This window comes from Bubalus kerabau, chromosome 3, assembly GCF_029407905.1.
Source record: "Bubalus kerabau isolate K-KA32 ecotype Philippines breed swamp buffalo chromosome 3, PCC_UOA_SB_1v2, whole genome shotgun sequence".
Classification (NCBI taxonomy): domain Eukaryota; kingdom Metazoa; phylum Chordata; class Mammalia; order Artiodactyla; family Bovidae; genus Bubalus; species Bubalus kerabau.
In genome coordinates, this window is record NC_073626.1 from 160,664,102 (window position 1) to 160,685,236 (window position 21,135).

The 21,135-nt window shown below is 39.0% G+C and overlaps 1 protein-coding gene across 2 annotated transcripts in view; it reads left to right on the forward strand.

Moving 5' to 3' along the window:
* CNOT9 (CCR4-NOT transcription complex subunit 9) overlaps window positions 1-21,135 on the forward strand; it is a 32,452-nt gene that overhangs the window by 624 nt on the left and 10,693 nt on the right. For both annotated transcript variants that reach the window (XM_055573461.1, XM_055573462.1), the window contains exons 2-4: window positions 11,321-11,500; window positions 12,687-12,802; window positions 15,378-15,487. In XM_055573461.1, the coding sequence (XP_055429436.1) occupies window positions 11,321-11,500; window positions 12,687-12,802; window positions 15,378-15,487 (406 nt within the window). The remainder of the gene's footprint in view (window positions 1-11,320; window positions 11,501-12,686; window positions 12,803-15,377; window positions 15,488-21,135) is intronic.

The window sequence follows — 21,135 nt, forward strand, 5'->3', positions numbered from 1 at the left end:
TCCGAAACCTAAACAAGTGACTAGTTAGGATGTCTGGCTTACGGTTCTCTGCGTTTAAAACCTTTTTTCATACATCTCGTTTTACCAGCGTGATTTTTGACCAAGAAAAACAGTGTAAACTCCTAATAACCATCCACTGTGGCTCAGAGGGTAGAGTCTGCCTGCAATGCGGGAGACCTGGGTTCGATCCCTGGGTCGGGAAGATCCCCTGGAGAAGGAGATGACAACCCACTCCAGTATTCTTGCCTGGAAAATCCCATGGACGGAGGAGCCTGGCAGGCTACAGTCCGTGGGGTCGCACAGTGGCGGACACGACTGAGCGACAAACACACACACAACCTAGCTAAAGTAATCCTGCGGTTTCCCGTTTTGTTGAGGTAAAACCCAAACACTTTGCATTGCCTACAAGGCCCTCCCTGAGCGTTAATGTTCCTTACCCCTGTTTTCAGTCTCGTCTTCTATCACATTGCTTTGCAGGCTCCAGCTACAACTGGCCGCCGTTCCATCTTTTCTGCTTAAGCTTTTCCCAAGTTTTGGTTCATTTACTTGTTTCTTATTTGTCCCCCTTTTGAGGTCAGAGACAGGGATCATGTAGATCCTGTTTACATGATTACTTCAGTGCCAGGACCGTTCCTGGCACCAAGTAAGAGCTCAAATATTTTTGCTGAATGCCGGGGTATTGATGAGGGCGGTGACCACTGAGAGCAAATAGCCGTGATGGGCAGACAGTATCATGTGATTTGAGCATACTCTTCTGAATGCTCATCCAACTTTTTTCAGTTGCATCAAGGCGAAGTGGCTTAAAGAGAGAATAATATACTGAAGTTGCATTACCAGATAAAATGACATAAATCCTCAGTAGAGGACAAAAGTTAAATTTAAAGTTTAAAAGTGAGTTGGGTGTGACTAGGTTACAGACAGCCTTGTCATTTCCCGGGTTAGTGGCATCTCTGCCTCCTGGCACCTTCTTTCTAAAATGTTTGAAACTTCACGGGGTGAGGTACTTTTTATATAATCTCTTAACTCGGTGACTGCAGTTTCTCCAGCTTTTTTGTTTATTCCACGTTCTACATGTAATATGACAGTAAAGAATCTGCCTGCAGTGCAGGAGACCTGGGTTTGATCCCTGGGTCAGACCCCTTGTAGAAGAGAATGGTTACCCATTCCAGTATTCTTGCCTGGATAATTCCATGAACAGAGAGGTTGCAAAGAGTTGGACAGGACTCAGTGACTAACATGAGAAGAAGCCAGTCAGAAAATGAGGTTGCTGCTGGTTGGAGGGGACAGTTTAAACAAAGAATTCTAAGGTTGGCTTGTCTATGTCTCAGAATCTGATTGTGACTTCTCTAGGTTTTGATACCAAGCTGCTGTTTCCCCTGTGCCTCCTCAGTCTCTACCTATTCAACTTTTCTTTGCAGTTGCTCCCTAATACATCTTTGAAACAGCCATTAGAGCTCTGGTTCATTACTTAAAATATTCAATGCATGTTTCTTCAATTAGATTTACAGTGAATTACCTTTATTAGGAAATTGAACTTTTGGTGTTTTTTTCACCCATTTTTCTGTTTGGACTACACAAAAGCTCTAAGTTCATTTGTACCATTTATTCACTGGAATATTTGGTTAATGAAGAGACTGAAGCGAAAAAAGGTTGAGCCACCCCTTTCCCAATCCTTAGTGCCTTCCTTTAGGCTAAACTGACTGTATTGTTCTCATCTGGGTAAAGGGACACTGATGGTGTATCAGTTCAGTTCAGTCGCTCAGTCATGTCTGACTCTGCGACCCCATGGACTGCCGCACGCCAGGCCTCACTGTCCATCACCAACTCCTGAGCTTACTCAAACTCGTGTCCATTGAGTCGGTGATGCCATCCAGCCATCTCATCCTCTGATGGTGTATATTCCTCACTAAAAATTGTGTCAATAAGACATGCAACAGTGCCTGCAATAATCTAAACTGCTTGAGAAGATGCTTACTTTTTGTCTAATGATGAAAATTTGTATTTGTGTATACCTTTATTTCTTTTTTAAATTGCAAATAAATAATGACTTCATCTAGGGAGACAGTAGTATCAAAGGAGAATGTGATCGCATATGAATGCAGTATGTTATTCACTGGAGGAATTGAGATCATTTGGGATATCTTAAATTTTCACTCTTTTAATATTTTATTATGCCAATAATTTCAAGTAGATCAGACTCTTTTCATTCTTTACAGAATACTTCGTCCTAACGTCTTCATTATTGCCATCACAGAATATAGTTACGTTCTCAAATCTAACAAATAAAAACAGAAGTACCACACAGGATTGTATTAAATAAGAATAAGAAAGTGCTAAGTGGTTGACTGGGTTCATTCACTGGTTAAATGACTTACTCCCAGAATTTAGCCTTCGGACTCTTAATTCTTGCATCAGCAAAGTAGCAAATCACTTACTATGGACCTTGAAGTTTGCTTCAGCTTAATAGAACCACAAATTTTCACATATACCATGGATCTTCTGTAACAAATGTTATGCTAGTGATCTAAAACAGCCAAAGGTAAGCCTTTAGGAAATGCACTGTATATGCTTTTTTAAAAATTTCCAGTGGCAGTTCTAACATCCTTAAACCCTTGTTTTTCCCTCACTATGTAACTAGCAGCTGCATTAGTTATTTCATATCTCTGTTGAAGCAGTGCTGGACTCCCAGATACCCTCCTCTTTGGCAAGTAAAAAGAACATTATGCACTCTGAAGTATCTAATTTAGACACTATCTCCTTCTTTGTCTCCTTTTGAAGTTTTAAGCAAGTTGACCAAATTTTCTTTGTTTATTCACTTCCATTTTTAAAAAGTTATTTTGAAGAACGTTCTGGCCCGTCTTTTATGAAGATAAAAATATTAAGCTAATTTGATATTTCCCTTTGGCGCTGTTAAGAAAGTGAGTTTTCTTATTGTATCATCATTATATGGACACTGAAAGCCATGTGTTGAGCCTTCTCCAGACTTTGGAAAATAATCTCTATTTCAGTCAGGATACAGTCTAGAATACAAAATTCTATTTTGTATTCACAATGGCACCCCACTCCAGTACTCTTGCCTGGAAAATCCCATGGATGGAGGAGCCTGGTAGACTGCAGTCCATGGGGTCACGAAGAGTCAGACACAACTGAGCGACTTCACTTTCACTTTTCACTTTCATGCATTGGAGAAGGAAATGGCAACCCACTCCAGTGTTCTTGCCTGGAGAATCCCAGGGACGGGGGAGCCTGGTAGGCTGCCGTCTATGGGGTTGCACAGAGTCGGACACGACTGAAGCGACTTAGCAGCAGCAGCAACAGGGACTGGCACTTAGTATGTTCAGTAAATATTGCCTCCTATTAAAAGTTCCTAGAAAAGTCAAACCTAGTCTATGGAGGGCTGAATGTGGGGTTTACTGAAAGAAGTATAGAGAATTTGGGGGGATAATGGAGTGTCCAGTAATGTATCTTGATTGTAGTGGTGGTTACTCTGGTATATAGATATCTCAAAATTCATTGACATGTATACTTAAATGAGTACATGTAAAAGTTTTATTGTATGCAAATTATGCCTCAATAAAATTGTTTGGTAGCCATTTAGTCTCTCACTTTTAACTAAAGAAAGAAAGTTCTGAGATTTTAGAAGCAACTAAAACTTAATTATTTAATATAGTTCTCTCATCTAACCAGTGAATATTGAGGCTCAGAAAAGTAAATGGTTTATTCTAGGTTGCGCAATTATAGAAATGGCAAAACCGTTTTGAAACCACTTCTAGCTCCCAATCTAGTGTGCATTCCAGTTAGGTACTTGTGTTGTTACTTGCTAATTGAGGTCTTTCTGATTTTTTTTTTTTTTTTAACTTTTTTTGGCCACACACAAGACTCAATCCAACCAACAATTGAACCTGGGCCCCCTGTAGTGGAAGTGCAGAGTCCTCTAACTACTGGACCACCAGGGAAGTCCCAGGGTCTTTCCTATTCTTAAACCTGATAAACAGTTTCTTAATCCTGGGTCTATTAATGGATTACAGGTAGACTCTATGAATTCCCTGGAATTATTTGTAAATTTTAGGGTAAATGTAAATTACATGCAAGACAGTTTACAGTTGTTTATTTTTCTGAGGAAATGATCTAGAAATTTCATTTGATTCAGAAATTGCTAACCTCTGCTCATGTGGTAGTGTTCTGCTGTTAGTGTGTTTAAGTTAGGTGGTTTCCAAAAGGTGAAAGTGAAAGTCGCTCAGTGGTGTCCAACTCTTTGTGTTCCCATGGACTGTGGCCTGCCAGGCTCCCATATCCATGGAATTCTCCAGGCAAGAGTACTGGAGTGGGTAACCATTCCCTTCTCCAGGGGATCTTCCCAACCCAGAGATTGAACCTGGGTCTCCTGCATTGCAGGCAGATTCTTTACCATCTGAGCCACCAGGGAAGCCTCAGTTTCCAAAAGGTAAATTAGATGAATTTGCTTCTTTGTCACTGGATGGTATGTGCAAGTAGATTGAGTTTGTATCAGCCACAGCCTCAGAGGTATATTAGTAAATTATAAATTAGAATTGTAGCAACTGAACTAAGAATCTTTAGAGGTGATCTTTAAATAGAGAACTGGAAGAGGGCAGAAATCTGCCCACTGTTTACTCATAGTTCCATCAGCTGTAAAATGAGGGTGATACCATGATGCTGTGATCATTCAGTGAAACCATGTTTTAAAGAGTACAATTCAGGGCTTTCCTCGTGGTTCACTGGTAAAGAATCCGCCTGCCAATGCAGAAGACCCAGGTTTGATAACTGATCCAGGAGTATCTCACATGCCAAGGAGCAGCTAGGCCCACAGCTAGTGTGCCACAACTGTTGAGCCTGTGCTCTAGAGCCCAGGTACCACAAGTCCTGAGCCCACATGCTGAAACTACTGAAACCCAAGTGCCTTAGACATTGTGTTCTGAAACAGAAGCCATGGCAATGAGAAGCCCCCACCCTATAACTAGAGAAAGCTCACGAACAGCCAACAAAGACCCAGCACAGGCTAAGTACATAAATTAATTAAAAAATAAATAAAAGTACAATACAGTTACCCTCTCTTTCCTCATCTACCCTACCTTCTCTTTTACATCCCATTCCCTTTTAGGAAGTCATCAATTTTCAGATTCTAGTATTTTTGTGAAAGGTGTACCTAAATAGTCTTTGGACTTCAGAAGAAGAGGCAGATGCATCGGGCTTTTAGTTAATATGGCCATCAAGATCAAGTGAGGACTTCCCTGGTGGCACAGTGGATGGGAATCTGCCTGCCAGTGCAAAGGAAACTGGTTTGATCCCTGGTCCTGAAGGATTCCACGTGCTGTGAAGGGACTGCGCCTGTGAGCCACAGCTACCAAGCCCGCATACTACAGCTTCTGAAGCCCACACACCTAGAGCTCCACTGCAATGAGAAGCCTGCCCACTGCAACAAAGAGTAGCCCCTACTCACTGTAACTAGGGGAAGCCCTTCAAAGCAACAAAGACCCAGTGCAGCCAAAAATAAATAAAATTAAAGATCTAGTGAGATGCTAGAGTTGTGCCTTGGGGTTTTATTCAGGGATGATGTACAAAGTATTTTATCAATTGTCCAGTAATATAAATTAATATGGAAATCAGTGCATAGTTCAAAATGTAAAAAGTAGGGAATGCCCTGGCAGTCCAGTGATTGGAACCCAGCAATTTCACTTCCAGGTCCTAGATTCAATCCCTGGTCAGAGAACTAAAGATCCTGCAAGCCTCAGGGTCAAAAAAAAAAGGGTTGTAATATTTTTATTCTCCAAAAACCTAAATTTCCTTGTTTGTTACAAAATTATTTGTTGATATATTGGTAGAAGTAGGGAAGGGGTATGTATGTTTGTGTGTGGGTGGGTGTTGGTGGCTAGCACTAGCTAAATTATGCCCATCTGAGCCTTGATTTGATACAGGGAATTATGTCAAACGATTTAATTGACCCTTCCCATTACAATGATGGTTATTAAGTACCTCAAATCTCATTAAGAAGAAAATTTCTCAATTTTGATATTGGGATCAGTGATATTGGGTGCTGGTTGTTTATCAGATTCTGCTGAACTAACAACAGTAGTATTTTCATTTTTGTTTGCGATTTTTATGTATTCCCTATTTCTATCGTCACAGGGTCACAGGAAGTAGTTTTTTTGGAAAGTTGTTTTTAGATTAGACCTGATCTTTAAGGAAGTAAGAAGCAGCATTCGCAAAGCAGTTAAGAGTATGGACTTTGATGCCCGACCACCTGAACTCAAATCCTGAGCTTTGCCACTTAACCTTTAAGTAACTTCTCAGTTTCTTCATCTAAAAAATGACTGTGATAATAAACATTTATTTAAGAAAGTGCCTAATAGAGTAAGCGCTATGTATGTGAACTCCCACTTTTAAAAAATAACTATTCATCCCATAACAAATAGGTATTCAGTGGGTTTAAACTAACTTCTGCTGTTAAAATCTGGGGCAGAATTCACCAGGGGTGATGAAAAAGAAAGTCCCTACCTCAGCTATTTTCTGGTACCAAACTGCCCTCACTGCCTCCTTCTCCTTGTTAGAGTGGGTGCAGAACTCCTCTCTAAGCTTGTACCTGAGGGCCACATTACTACCCACCTGACCCCCCAAGACCTTCTAGAACTAATCCCCAAAAGATATGTCCTTTTCATCATAGGGCACTAGAATGCAAAAGTAGGAAAGCAAGAGACACCTGGAGTAACAGGCAGATTTGACCTTGGAGTACAGAATGAAGCCAAGAGAATGCACTGGTCATAGCAAACACCCTCTTCCAACAACACAAGAGAAGACTCTACACATGGTCAATAACGAAATCAGATTGATTATATTCTTTGCAGCCAAAGATGAAGAAGCTCTATACAGTCAGCAAAAACAAGACCTGGAGCTGACTGTGGCACAGATCATGAACTCCTTATTGCAAAATTCAGACTTAAATTGAAGAAGGTAGGGAAAACCACTAGACTATTCAGGTATGACCTAAATCAAATCCCTTATGATTATACAGTGGAAGTGAGAAATAGATTCAAGGGATTAAATCTGATAGAGTGCCTGAAGAACTATGGACAGAGGTTCGTAACACTGTACAGGAGGCAGTGATCAAGACCACCCTCAAGAAAAAGAAATGGAAAAAGGCAAAATGGTTGTCTGAGGAGACCTTATAAATAGCTGAGGAAAGAAGAGACGTGAAAGGAAAAGGAGAAAAGGAAAGATAAAGCATCTGAATGCAGAGTTCCAAAGAATAGCAAGGAGAGATAAGAAAGCCTTCCTTGGTTATCAGTGCAAAGAAATAAAGGAAAACAATAGAATGGGAAAGACTAGAGATTTCTTCAAGAAAAGTAGAGATACCAGGGAACATTTCATGGAAAGATGGGCACAATAAAGGACAGAAATGGTATGGACCTAACAGAAGCAGGAGATATTAAGAGGTGGCAAGAATACACAGAAGAACTATTAAAAAAAGATCTTCATGATCCAGATAACCACAGTGGTGTGATCACTCACCTAGAGCCAGACATCCTGGAATGCAAAGTCAGGTGGGCCTTGGGAAGCATCACTACAAACAAAGCTAGTGGAGGTGACAGAATTCCAGTTGAGCTATTTCAAATCCTAAATGATGATGCTGTCAAAGTGCTGTACTCAATATGCCAGCAAATTTGGACAACTCAGCAGTGGCCACAGGACTGGAAAAGGTCAGTTTTCATATTCCAGTCCCGAAAAAGGGCAATTGCAAAGAATGTTCAAACTACCCCACAATTGCACTCATCTCACATGCTAGCAAAGTAATGCTCAAAATTCTCCAAGCCAGGCTTCAACAGTATGTGAACTGTGTGTGAGCTTCCACATGTTCAAGCTGGATTTAGAAAAGACAGAGGAACCAGAGATCAAATTGTCAACATCTGTTGGATCATAGATAAAGCAGTAGAGTTCCAGAAAAACATCTACTGCTTTATTGATTACGCCAAAGCCTTTGACTGTGTGGATTACAACAAACTGTGGAAAATTCTGAAAGAGATGGAAATACCAGACCACCTGACCTGCCTCTTGAGAAATCTATATGCAGGCCAAGAAGCAACAGTTAGAACCGGACATGGAACAACAGACTGATTCCAAATTGGGAAAGGAGTACGTCAAGACTGCATATTGTCACCCTGCTTATCTAACTTATGTGCAGAGTACATCATGCGAAATGCCGGGCTGGATGAAGCACAAGCTGGAATGAAGATTGCTGGGAGAAATATCAATAATCTCAGATATGCAGATGACCCCACCCTTATGGTAGAAAGTGAAGAGGAACTTAAAGAGCCTCTTGATGATAGTGACAGAAGAGAGTGAAAAAGCTGGCTTAAAACTCAACATTCAGAAAACGAAGTTCATGGCATCCAGTCCCATCGCTTCATGGCAAATAGATGGGGAAACAATGGAAACAGTGACAGACTTTATTTTGGGGGGGAGCTCCAAAATCACTGCAAATGGTAACTGCAGCCATGAAATTAAGACACTTGCTCCTCGGAAGAAAAGCTATGACCAACCTAGAGAGCATATTAAAAAGCAGAGACATAACTTGGCCAACAAAGGTCCATCTAGTCAAATCTATGGTTTTTCCAGTAATGTATGGATGTGAGAGCTGGCCTGTGAAGAAAGCTGAGCACTGAAGAATTGATGCTTTTAAACTGTGGTGTTGAAGAGGACTCTTGAGAGTCCCTTGGACTGCAAGGAGATCCAACCCGTCCATCCTAAAGGAAATCAATCCTGAATATTCATTGGAAGGACTGTTGCTGAAGCTGAAACTCGAATACTTTGGCCACCTGATGTGAAGAACTGACTCATTGGAAAAGACTGATGCTGGGAGAGATTGAATGCAGGAGGAGAAGGGGACGACAGAGGATGAGATGGTTGGATGACATCACTGACTCAGTGGACATGAGTTTGAGCAAGCCCTGGGAATTGGTGATGTCCAGGGAAGCCTGGTGTGCTGCAGTCCATGGGGTCACAAAGAGTTGGACATGACTGAGCAACTGAACTCACTGACCTCCCTAGCTCTCTTAGAACCAAAGTCTCATAGAGGCTAAAATTTCCACGAGTAGTTTCAAAAGGTGGAGTATTACTAGCAGCCAGTGGTCATGGCCGTAGGGAGCACCAGACACTGGCCCTTTAGAGTGCCAATATCACTCCAGGGGCACAGTCTTCTCTGTTGGAGTCAAACCAGCTCTGGAAATGGGAATATGTGGAGACCAGGCCTACAGTCCCAAATCCATTATATGCTAGCTGGTACCTACCACTGCAGCCTGGTGGTGTTCACCTAGAGTTCCCTGGGATGGGATAGGGTATAGGAGTGCTGGATACAAGTCATAGGTTGACTCTGGAGAGGATGGTGGAGCTTACTGATGGTAGTATCTGGATGGCAGGCCTCTAAGAGTGAGTAATGACTAATCAGGATAGATGCTATATCGCTAGAACATTGTCGTGGGGCCCTCTTTAGGATTGTAGGTCATCCAAGGGATTCTGGGCAGGAAACCCAAAGCTACAATTTTAGCCCTTGTTTTCACTGAGCTTTTAAGGTGATGTAATACTCTAAATAAATATACCCTATCTTCTTGCGGAATTACATTTCCAAAAATAATTTTTAAAGTTGAAGGCCTATCTGTGGCAGCATAGAAAAGGCAGATGCATGGAACATACTGTTATTGCTATTGGGAATGGGGATCAGAAAACTACCCTATTCCTTCTACATCATTTAGGAACCTCATGTTTTCTTGAGCATCAGTGATGGGAATTACAAAACAGCTTTTAGCAGATTACTCTGAGACACTTAAGGAGGACTTAAGTTGCAGGGTATATAGTCCATTTAGCAGAACACTTTGTGGTTCACTCTAGCACACAAGAGAAATGATAAACATTAAGCTGAAAGCTTCTAATTGAGCTTCTAATTATAGAAGGCGATTGTTCAGCTTGAGTAGAGTAAATGTGAGTACTCCTCAAAGTCCACCTTAGACTTCATTCTGTTTTTCAGCGAAGACAGTTGTGCTTTTTGTTCCTCATCTTTATATCATGTGGGATGGGTCGATCATTATTCTATCACACTAAGGTGTTATGGGAACAAATAAATACTATAAGAAGCTGTGTAATATGGTTCAAGAAAGATGAGAATATGCAACTTTGTACTTGTGTGAACTGAGCAAGTTGATTCCTCTGAGCATTCGTAGTCTAATCTACAAGTGTAGATCTCTTTTCTATCTACCTACTCTGTTAATCCTCATGGTTGGGGGGTGCGGGGAATGAAGTGAAACAATATTGGGCTAGGGATAGAAATAGCTATGAATTTGTTAGGACTTCAGAGCCTGAAGTAGCAATGGTAATCATTTTTCTAGTGTTTCATCTTACTTTCCAGGTAAGAATAATTAAGGAACTTAACCAAGCCTATTTGAAAATGTGAAGAATTATAGAAGTGCTCAAATTTTTATTGGAATATTGAGATTCTTTATAGCACAGTAATGAAAGATTCTTTATATAGTTTATACATGAGTAAGAAGTGAGTAAATCTCCAAGGGATGGAGGTAGAGTCTGTATAAGAATCATTAGAGGAGGGAGCTTTTCCAAATTATGAAAGTTTTCTCCTTAATGGAGGGGGATGCTGGAGTTACTGGGGAATGAAGAGCAGTTGGGGGGTGACTTTTTTTTTCAAACACCATGATAGTCACATGGTTAAAAAAATTTAAACTGTATGTAAAAGATTTTATTGTGTACAATAAAAATAAGTCTCCCATATAGATTCTAACCTTAAAGGTAACTACTGTTAGCAGTTTTTTATGTGTCCTTCTAGAAATGTTGTATGTAAATATATAGGAATACATGTGTGTGTTAATGGAAGCACGTAAGCTATTTTATACTCTTTGTTTTTTTTGCTTCTTATTTAGTATCAGCACAGTATAGAGATAACTTTTTTAAAGGGCTATGTAGTATTCCAAATAAAGATGTACCCATAATATTTAACCAGTTCTTTTTTGATAGATGTTTATAGATTTCAAGTTTTCTGCTTTTAAAATAGTACAACAGTAAACATTCTGATATGTCTTCAGTACAACCCAAGTATACCTGTAGGGTAAATGTCTAAATATGGTATTATTAAGGAGTGTGTGTGTTTTATTGAATTAGTTTACATCAAATATATGTTTCTAGAAAAGATGCCCTCTTATTTACAAAAAATATATTCCCTCTAAAGGCTACAGCAGAGTTAGACTTGGTTTGATGCTAATGAAACGCACATGTTTCCTTTTACTTTTCTTACTTTCACTTGCAGCCTGTGCCTACTGCACTGGCTCAGGTGGATAGAGAAAAGATCTATCAGTGGATCAACGAGCTGTCCAGTCCTGAGACGAGGGAAAATGCGTTGCTGGAGTTAAGTAAGAAGCGAGAATCTGTTCCTGACCTTGCACCCATGCTGTGGCATTCATTTGGTACTATTGCAGCACTTTTACAGGTGGGTGTATATATCCATGAGTTGCATTTCATTCCTAATTATCGCAATTGTATCTCTCTGCCTTTGTACAAATGATTTTGAAAACTTTGGTAAGTATTTTTTTTTTAAGTGTTAACATTTGTAAGAATCTTGTTTTAGAAAAATCTAAGATACTCATTAAAATGAAATTCTTGGATTCTACCCAGGAGATTTGATTTATTTAGTCTAAAATGAAAAATCTGTATTTTTAACAAGCAGCTCCTACTCCCAGATGATTTTGATGTAGGTGATGTAAGAACTGCACTTTGAGAAACACAGCTTTAGGAGTACTGTAAAATAATACTGCATGACAAGGTGGACTGGGGATGGTGGTGGGGAGAGAGGTATAAGAACTGAAAGGTATATTCTGGGTAAAGAAAATGCTAGGGTAAAGACATAACAGCCATAGGAGTAAAGGTGGGTATTCTTGTACATTAAAGAATAAATAACTAATATTTGATTCTGACTAGAACAGTCATTTCCGGGGAATAAATTGATATGATGTAGTCCTAAGAACCAAGATGTGATCATCTTCTAAAGTATTGTCCACATTCCTAATAATTAGATTAATTTTTAAAATCTGTTGAGTAAATTCATATTCTATGTATACTGCATGTACCCAGGAAACTAGTCTTTCTTATGTGTAAAAATTTTACAGTTAAGATAAATGGAATTGTGTTCAGCAAATCATCACCTTTTGACAGAGAATACGTATGTTCTCTGCTGTTTGTACATATCCCCACACATATACGCACTTTCTTATCTCCCCCTTTTTGCACTTGCTGCATGACCAAACAGAAACTTTATGAGTTAAAGTGGTTGATTTACTGACATTTTCTGGCCAAGTGTCTCATCACTACAACCTAAATAGGGTGTTGACAAAGGTGGGGGAAGGGGAGTCCCTCAAGTGAAAGCCTCAACAGATGATACAGAATATAGGGAAAAGTATGGGTAACCATAGTTACCTCCTTAGAAATCTTCCTAGGGATAATATATGTTTCAAATAGTCTCAGTCAGGTATATTTGTGATGAAAGGAATATTGTTTATTTCTGCCCCCTCTTTGATGGTTCTGTTCTTATTGGGTATACAGAGTTAAAATTGTTGGCTTTCATACCATGGGAATTAAAGTTATTCCGTGCTCATAGGGTGTTGATTTCCATTTTTTAGGAAATTGTAAATATTTATCCATCTATCAACCCACCCACCTTGACAGCACACCAGTCTAACAGAGTTTGCAATGCTCTAGCATTACTGCAATGTGTGGCGTCACACCCAGAAACCAGGTAAATACTTTGGATGGATGTGTGGGTAGAGGTTTGTATTGAATGTGGTCCTAAAACTTCTGAATGATGAGAGGAGGGGCTTGCAGGAGGGTGCACCTGTGTGGGTATGGATCTTCAGGATTCCTACTTTTTTTTTCCTGAAGAATTTCTGGTTTCTAATTTCACCAAATTTTGGTGTAGTGGCAATATGGTATTGTTTAACATGTTGTGTGTTTCTTTTTTTACTTGAAGGATAATTGCTTTACAGTATTGTGTTGGTTTCTGCCTAACATCAACATGAATCAACCATAGTAACATGTTCTTTTACAATTGATTTTTTAAATTGTGGTAAAAAAATATAAATAACATAAAATATATCATTTGAACCATTTTATTTTTATTTATTCATCTGTTTTTGGCTGTGTTGGGTTTAGTTGCAACATGCAAGATTTTCATTGTGGCTTGCAGGCTTCTCTCTAGTTGTGGCATATGGGCTCAATAGTTGTGGCACATGAGCCCAATTGTCCTGCAGCATGTGGTATCTTACTTCCCCAACCAGGAATCAAACCCACATCCCCTGTATTGCAAGGCAGATTCTTAACCACTGGACCACTAGGGAAGTCCCGATTTTAAGTGTTCAGTTCAGTAGTTTTAAATACGTTAATAATGTGCCACTATCACCAGCATCCATTTCTGTAATTCTATTCATCCTGTAAAACTGAAACTCTATACCCATTAAACAATAACTTCCCATCCCCCTGTCCCCTAGCTCCTGGCAACCACTGTCCTGCTTTCTGTCTATGATTTTGACTATTCTGAATACCTCATTATAAATGGAGTCATATAGTATTTGCCTTTTTGTGATTGGCTTATTTCACTTAATGTCCTCAAGGTTCATCAGTACTGTTGAATATGTCAGAATTTCCTTCCTTTTTAAGGCTGAATAATATTCCATTGTCTCATTTACTTTTTGCCTGTTATTAGTAAGTAACTTTAAAGCAGTGGTGATCACCTCTCAGGAAGTCAAGTATACAGCTACTACTTGCTCCTGAATCCATGGTAGGCATCACTATGCCATGCATGAGGCACAGTGCATTGTATTTAGTAGGAATTCAGTGTCTGTACTCAGCACTTTTTCTCACATAGTAAGCCAGATTTGGCTTCAGAACCTTTTTGAACACAGGATTCTAGTCAACCTCTGTCATAAATGAGAACTGATACGCAAGTTGAGAAATTTTTGCCTTGCTGCTATATCTGACAAGAAAGGGGAGATTCTGTTCAGAAATCTGCTCTGTGGCTTTTATGGACTTAAGGTGCTTAATAGTCATCTTATTAAAGCCTTTCCTCTCTTTGTCAGGTTTTCCTTATAAAATCTGAGTGCTGGATTAGCACTGACCTTTTGGAACGTTAGAAACTTTGCTAAGAAAATTACTTTTAAGTACTTAAGAAAAATACAAGAGTATTTGGTTAAAATTTTGGAGTATTGACTCTCCTGTAAGGTGTAACAGTTATAAATTATATAAAGTAATACACTGATTCCATATTAGTTGCTGAACATTCTCAGTTCAGTTCAGTCGCTCAGTCGTGTCCGACTCTTCGCAGCCCAATGAATCGCAGCACGCCAGGCCTCTCTGTCCATCACCAACTCCCGGAGTTCACTCAGACTCACGTCTATCGAGTCAGTGATGCCATCCAGCCATCTCATCCTCTGTCGTCCCCTTCTCCTCCTGCCCCCAATCCCTCCCAGCATCAGAGTCTTTTCCAATCAATCAACTCTTTGCATGAGGTAGCCAAAGTACTGGAGTTTCAGCTTCAGCATCATTCCCTCCAAAGAAATCCCAGGGCTGATCTCCTTCAGAATGGACTGGTTGGATCTCCTTGCAGTCCAGCTGCAGATAAAAGTGTTTCTAGGATACTTGGTTTATCTGAAAGCTCTAACAAAGAAGTATATTTAAGTGTAACAGATAAAACCTTGATAGTGGCTGCTTTATTTTGTTGTCTTGGTTTATAAGGCTTTGTCAGCTTGTACCTGTGAATATTATTAATATTGTTATTCACTCATAAATTAGGTGAGAGAAGACATATAGGAGAATCTCTTGTGCACTTAAGTACATTTTATGACCTATTTTTAAAATTTGCAATTGGATATTTTATCAGTTTTTAAGTACTTGGTACTGGTTTCAGGGGAAATTTTGTGTTCTTTTAACCATTGGCCTAGGCTAGGGTTTTTCAGCCTTGACACTGTTGACATTTTGGGCTGGATTAAGTCTTTGTGGTAGGAGGAGGGGGAAAATGGGACTGTCCTGTGCACTGTAAAAATTTTTTAGCAGTATCCCAGTGTCTGCCCAGTGGATGTCAGTCGCTTCAGCTGTGACAACTAAAAATATCTCCAGATACTGCCACATGACCCAGGGGGTCAAAATTACCCCAGCTGAGAACCACTGGGCTAAATTAAAAACCAGTAATGGTCTTCCCTAGAGATTTCTCGGTCAAGCAATATTAAAGGCCTTACAAAATTAACCACCTGGAAATTTGAATGTTCAGAATCCTTATAAATTAGCTCTAAGCTCAGAATGCAATTCTTTTTTTCTTTCAGGTCAGCATTTCTTGCAGCACACATCCCACTTTTTTTGTACCCCTTTTTGCACACTGTCAGCAAAACACGACCCTTTGAGTATCTTCGGCTAACCAGTCTTGGAGTTATTGGTAAGTTATTAGGATCATTCTGCAAGCCTGGAATCATCATCATTCATAATAGTGGTCCTGGCTTAGGTGTTTTGTCTGGTCTTTTATAGCTTTTGTTTACCTATTGTTTATTTTTGTCTTTGGGGTTGAGTCTAATAAAAGTTTTTACTAATGAATATCAGGAACATGGTCGTTCTTACCAAGTACCATTCTGAGTGTAAGGCTATGAGGCCCAACATTTGGGATTAAATTCAGTGTATATGTAGAAATGTTTATTAATTGTAGGAAAAGTAACATAAAAGAGCATTAATCAACAAAGAATATTGTTACAGGAATAAGAGTTTTAGTTTGTTATTTTCATTTGATTTTTCATCTTTCTCACTTCTAGGCTGTTCTCCCCTAATTCCAGGGATTTACCTTCTATTTTACCTTGTTGAATTTTTGCATGTTCAAGTTAATGTTTTCATATGCATTTATTATTGGACATGTATCTAAAATATTTTTTACTCAAGCAAATTATATATTAGCTATTTCATATCTCAGGCTCCTCGATAGTAAAATCAGTAGATTTGTGAAATGTAAATACAGTCAGGAAAATTTCTTTCTTAAATTGGCCCTTCCTTTTTTCAGTGTCTTTTTCTCATAGTTTTTGCTTGACATAATAACCAAGTAATAAGAACATCAATTATAGAAGCTTTGTTTTGTTAAATTATTATTTTTATATTGAACCTGTCTTTCATCCTTATGATTGTAAACCATGAATCAGGAGGTATAATTTGAAAGTTTGGTATTTCTCAAAAACATTTTATTCTACTTTGAAGGAGTATCTGTTATGAATGTTATGGTTTTTTACATCTTCTCCTAAGAAGTCCTCTAATTAGAAACTTTTTTCCCAGTATATTCTTTTCTGCTTTTAAGATATAAAAGCTTCTCATGTAGGCTTTGAAACATCAGCATGATTCTAGCCAAAGGAAACATTTATGTTCATTATTCTAATTCAGATCATCCTACTGCTATGGTTGGATGCTGCATTTATGTTAGGATAAAGGTTGATAGTGGGGAGGTGTGGGAAAAAATAGTTGGATGGTATTAAGTTAGTTGTCTATCCTTGCATATATTTTTAGAAACTCAGTTTCTCCCAAGTCATTTGAAAGAACAAGCAGAAGGTGAATGTTTGTGCCTAGACTCTTTCCTACAATTCAAGGCTTATCAGATCAGTTTGAATATAAATGAAGTGATAAATAGCATAAATTAGAGAATACCTGAAACTGAGTAAAAATAAAAATAAAACATCAAAATTTGTAGCATCCAGATTTAAGCAGAGCTTAGAGGAAAATTTGTATCATTAAATGCTTATACTAGAAAGAAAGAGGTCTTCAATCAGTGAGCTAAGCTTTTCTTTAAGAAATTAGAAAAAGGAGCAAATTTAACCAGAGCAAACAAAAGGAAGGAAATAATAAAGACTAGCTATCAATAAAAATGGGAACAGAAAATCAATAGATGACATCAGTGAAACCAATAGCAGGTGTTTTTTTATTGAGACATGACAAAAACACTGTATTAGTTTTTGGTATACAATATGATGATTTGGTATATGTATATATTGCAGAGTGACCACTACAGTAAGTTTGGTTAACATCCGTCATTACATAGTAAAAACTTGTTTTCCCCTTGTGATAAGAACTTGGAATATGGAATGAAGCAGGGCAAAGACTAATCGAGTTTTGCCAAGAAAATGCACTGGTCATAGCAAACACCCTTTTCCAACAACACAAGAGAAGACTCTGCACATGGACATCACCAGATGGTCAACACCGAAATCAGATTGATTATATTCTTTGCAGCCAAAGATGGAGAAGCTCTATACAGTCAACAAAAACAAGACCAGGAGCTGACTGTGGCTCCGATCATGAACTCCTTATTACCAAATTCAGACTGAAATTGAAGAAAGTAGGGAAAACCATGAGACCATTCAGGTATGACCTAAATCAAATCCCTTATGATTATACAGTGGAAGTGAGAAATAGATTTAAGGGCCTAGATCTGATAGATAGAGTGCCTGATGAACTATGGACTGAGGTTCGTGACATTGTACAGGAGACAGGGATCGAGACCATCCCCATGGAAATGAAATGCAAAAAAGCAAAATGGCTGTCTGGGGAGGCCTTACAAATAGCTGTGAAAAGAAGAGAAGCGAAAAGCAAAGGAGAAAAGGAAAGATATAAGCATCTGAATGCCGAGTTCCAAAGAATAGCAAGAAGAGATAAGAAAGCCTTCCTCAGTGATCAGTGCAAAGAAATAGAGGAAAACAACAGAATGGGAAAGACTAGAGATCTCTTCAAGAAAATTAGAGATACCAAGGGAACATTTCATGCAAAGATGGGCTCGATAAAGGACAGAAATGGTATGGACCTAACAGAAGCAGAAGATATTAAGAAGAGGTGGCAAGAATACACAGAAGAACTATACAAAAAAGATCTTCATGACCCAGATAATCACGATGATGTGATCACTGACCTAGAGCCAGACATCCTGGAATGTGAAGTCAAGTGGGCCTTAGAAAGCATCACTACGAACAAAACTAGTGGAGGTGATGGAATTCCAGTTGAGCTATTCCAAATCCTGAAAGATGATGCTGTGAAAGTGTTGCACTCAATATGCCAGCACATTTGGAAAACTCAGCAGTGGCCACAGGACTGGAAAAGGTCAGTTTTCATTCCAATCCCAAAGAAAGGCAATGCCAGAGAATGCTCAAACTACCACACAATTGCATTCATCTCACATGCTAGTATAGTAATACTCAAAATTCTCCAAGCCAGGCTTTAGCAATACGTGAACCGTGAGCTTCCTGATGTTCAAGCTGGTTTTAGAAAAGGCAGAGGAACCAGAGATCAAATTGCCAACATCTGCTGGATCATGGAAAAAGCAAGAGAGTTCCAGAAAAACATGTATTTCTGCTTATTGACTATGCCAAAGCCTTTGACTGTGTGGATCACAATAAGCTGTGGAAAATTCTTCAAGAGATGGGAATACCAGACCACCTGTATGCAGGTCAGGAAGCAACAGTTAGAACTGGACATGGAACAACATACTGGTTCCAAATAGGAAAAGGAGTACGTCAAGGCTGTATATTATCATTCTATTTATTTAACTTATATGCAGAGTACATCATGAGAAACGCTGGACTGGAAGAAACACAAGCTGGAATCAAGATTGCCGGGAGAAATCTCAATAACCTGAGATATGCAGATGACACCACCCTTATGGCAGAAAGTGAAGAGGAACTAAAAAGCCTCTTGATGAAAGTGAAAGAGGAGAGTGAAAAAGTTGGCTTAAAGCTCACCATTGAGAAAACGAAGTCATGGCATCCAGTCCCTTCACTTCATGGGAAATAGATGGGGAAACAGTGGAAACAGTGTCAGACTTTATTCTTCTGGGCTCCAAAATCACTGCAGATGGTGACTGCAGCCATGAAATTAAAAGACGCTTACTCCTTGGAAGGAAAGTTATGACCAACCTAGATAGCATATTCAAAAGCAGAGACATTACTTTGCTAACAAAGGTCCGTCTAGTCAAGGCTATGGTTTTTCCTGTGGTCATGTATGGATGTGAGAGTTGGACTGTGAAGAAGGCTGAGTGCCGAAGAATTGATGCTTTGGAACTGTGGTGTTGGAGAAGACTCTTGAGAGTCCCTTGGACTGCAAGGAGATCCAACCAGTCCATTCTGAAGGAGATCAGCCCTGGGATTTCTTTGGAAGGAATGATGCTGAAGCTGAAACTCCAGTATTTTGGCCACCTCATGCGAAGAGCTGACTCATTTGAAAAGACCCTGATGCTGGGAAAGACTGAAGGCAGGAGGAGAAGGGGACGACAGAGGATGAGATGGCTGGATGGCATCACTGACTCGATGGACGTGGGTCTGGGTGAACTCCGGGAGTTGGAGATGGACAGGGAGGCCTGGCGTGCTGTGATTCATGAGGTCGCGAAGAGTCAGATGCGACTGAGCGACTGAACTGAACTGAACTGAAGATTTCTCTTAGCAGCCTTCAGACATACACTACAGTGTTGTTACTGTAGTCACCATGCGATACATTATATCTCTGGATCTTACTTACCCTGTAACTGAAAGTTTATACCTTCTGACCACCTTCACCCATTTCATCCATCCCCAATTTTTTGTTGAAAAAAACAATGAAATTAATAAACCTCTAACCAGACAGACGAGGAAAAAAAAGGACACAAATTGGCAAATGTGATAAATGGAAGGGGATACATTGTGTAAGACTCCTCAGACAAAAGGATAATAAGATAATACTGCTAATAACTCTCTGTCCATAAATTTGACCACCTAGGTGAAATGACAAATTCTTTGAAAAATACAGTCTTCTAAAGTGCACTTAAAAAGAAAAAATGTTTAAGACTTTTCCAGAACGTGCAGAGGGGGCTTCTCAACTCTTGATGAAGACAGCAATACTCTGATAATGAAAACTTCAGTTAAAATTTTTTTAAAAGAAGCAAGAATAAGATTATCTATTCATAGACAGCCTGTGTTGAAGAATCGACAGAAAAAAGCTACTAGTACTGGTGAACTTAATAAGGTTGTAGGATACAGAGTTAGTACATAAAAGTTAGTCATATTTTGGTATGCTTGAGCTAAATAGAAATTGAAATTTTACCAAAATATTTGAAAAACTTGGGTGTAAATTTTACAAAATATGTGCAAAGTCTGTAGTTACAAACTATAAAGCAGTGATAAAATAAATCAAAGAAAACCTAAATAAATGTAGAGATAAACCATGTTTATCAGTTGGTATATCAGTGATTCAATATTACGATGTCATTCTGCCCACAAATGATGTATAGTTTTAGAGCAATTCTAACAAAATTCCAGTAGAAGTTTTTAATAGAAATTGGTGATCCTAGTGAAAGTCTCTCAGTCGTGTCCGAGTCTATGTGAGCCATGGAATTCTCCAGGCTGAATACTGGAGTGGGTAGCCTTTCCCTTCTCCAGGGGATTTTTCCAACCCAGGAATCAAACCCAGGTCTCCCGCATTACAGGCAGATTCTTTACCAGCTGAGCCACAAGAGAAGCCCTTGGTGATCCTAAGATTGTATCTGAAAAGGCAAATGAACTAGAATATCCATTTTTTAAAAAGAAGGATATAAACTTGGAAGATATAGTCTACCTAATTTCCAGATCTACTGGGAAACTACAAAAGTCAAGATATTGTGGTGTTGGAGAAAATAAGGACTTACAGAGCAGAGTGGAGAGTACAGAAATAAACCCACACAAATAAGGTCAATTGGATTTTTGACAAAGGCACAAAGAGAATTTAGTGAAGAAAGGATAGTCTTTTCAATAAATGGTGGTAGAACAATTGGATATTCATATGTAAAGCAATGAACCATGACCCATATCTTGTACTCTATAAAAATTAATTCAAGATGGATTTTAGACCCACATGTAGAAAGTCTAAATGAGATAGTAATTTGACATCTGTTGTAGGCCATGTTAGTTAGTTTTGGTTTGTGCTGTTTAAAGATGTAGTATTTGTAGATTGCCAGTTCTGATTAAAGCAAATGATACCACTCTCTTTTGAAGTAATTGACTATAGTTATTACAGGTCGAGTTAACTAAGGCCTTTGATACAAAAGCTAGCAAAGCATTG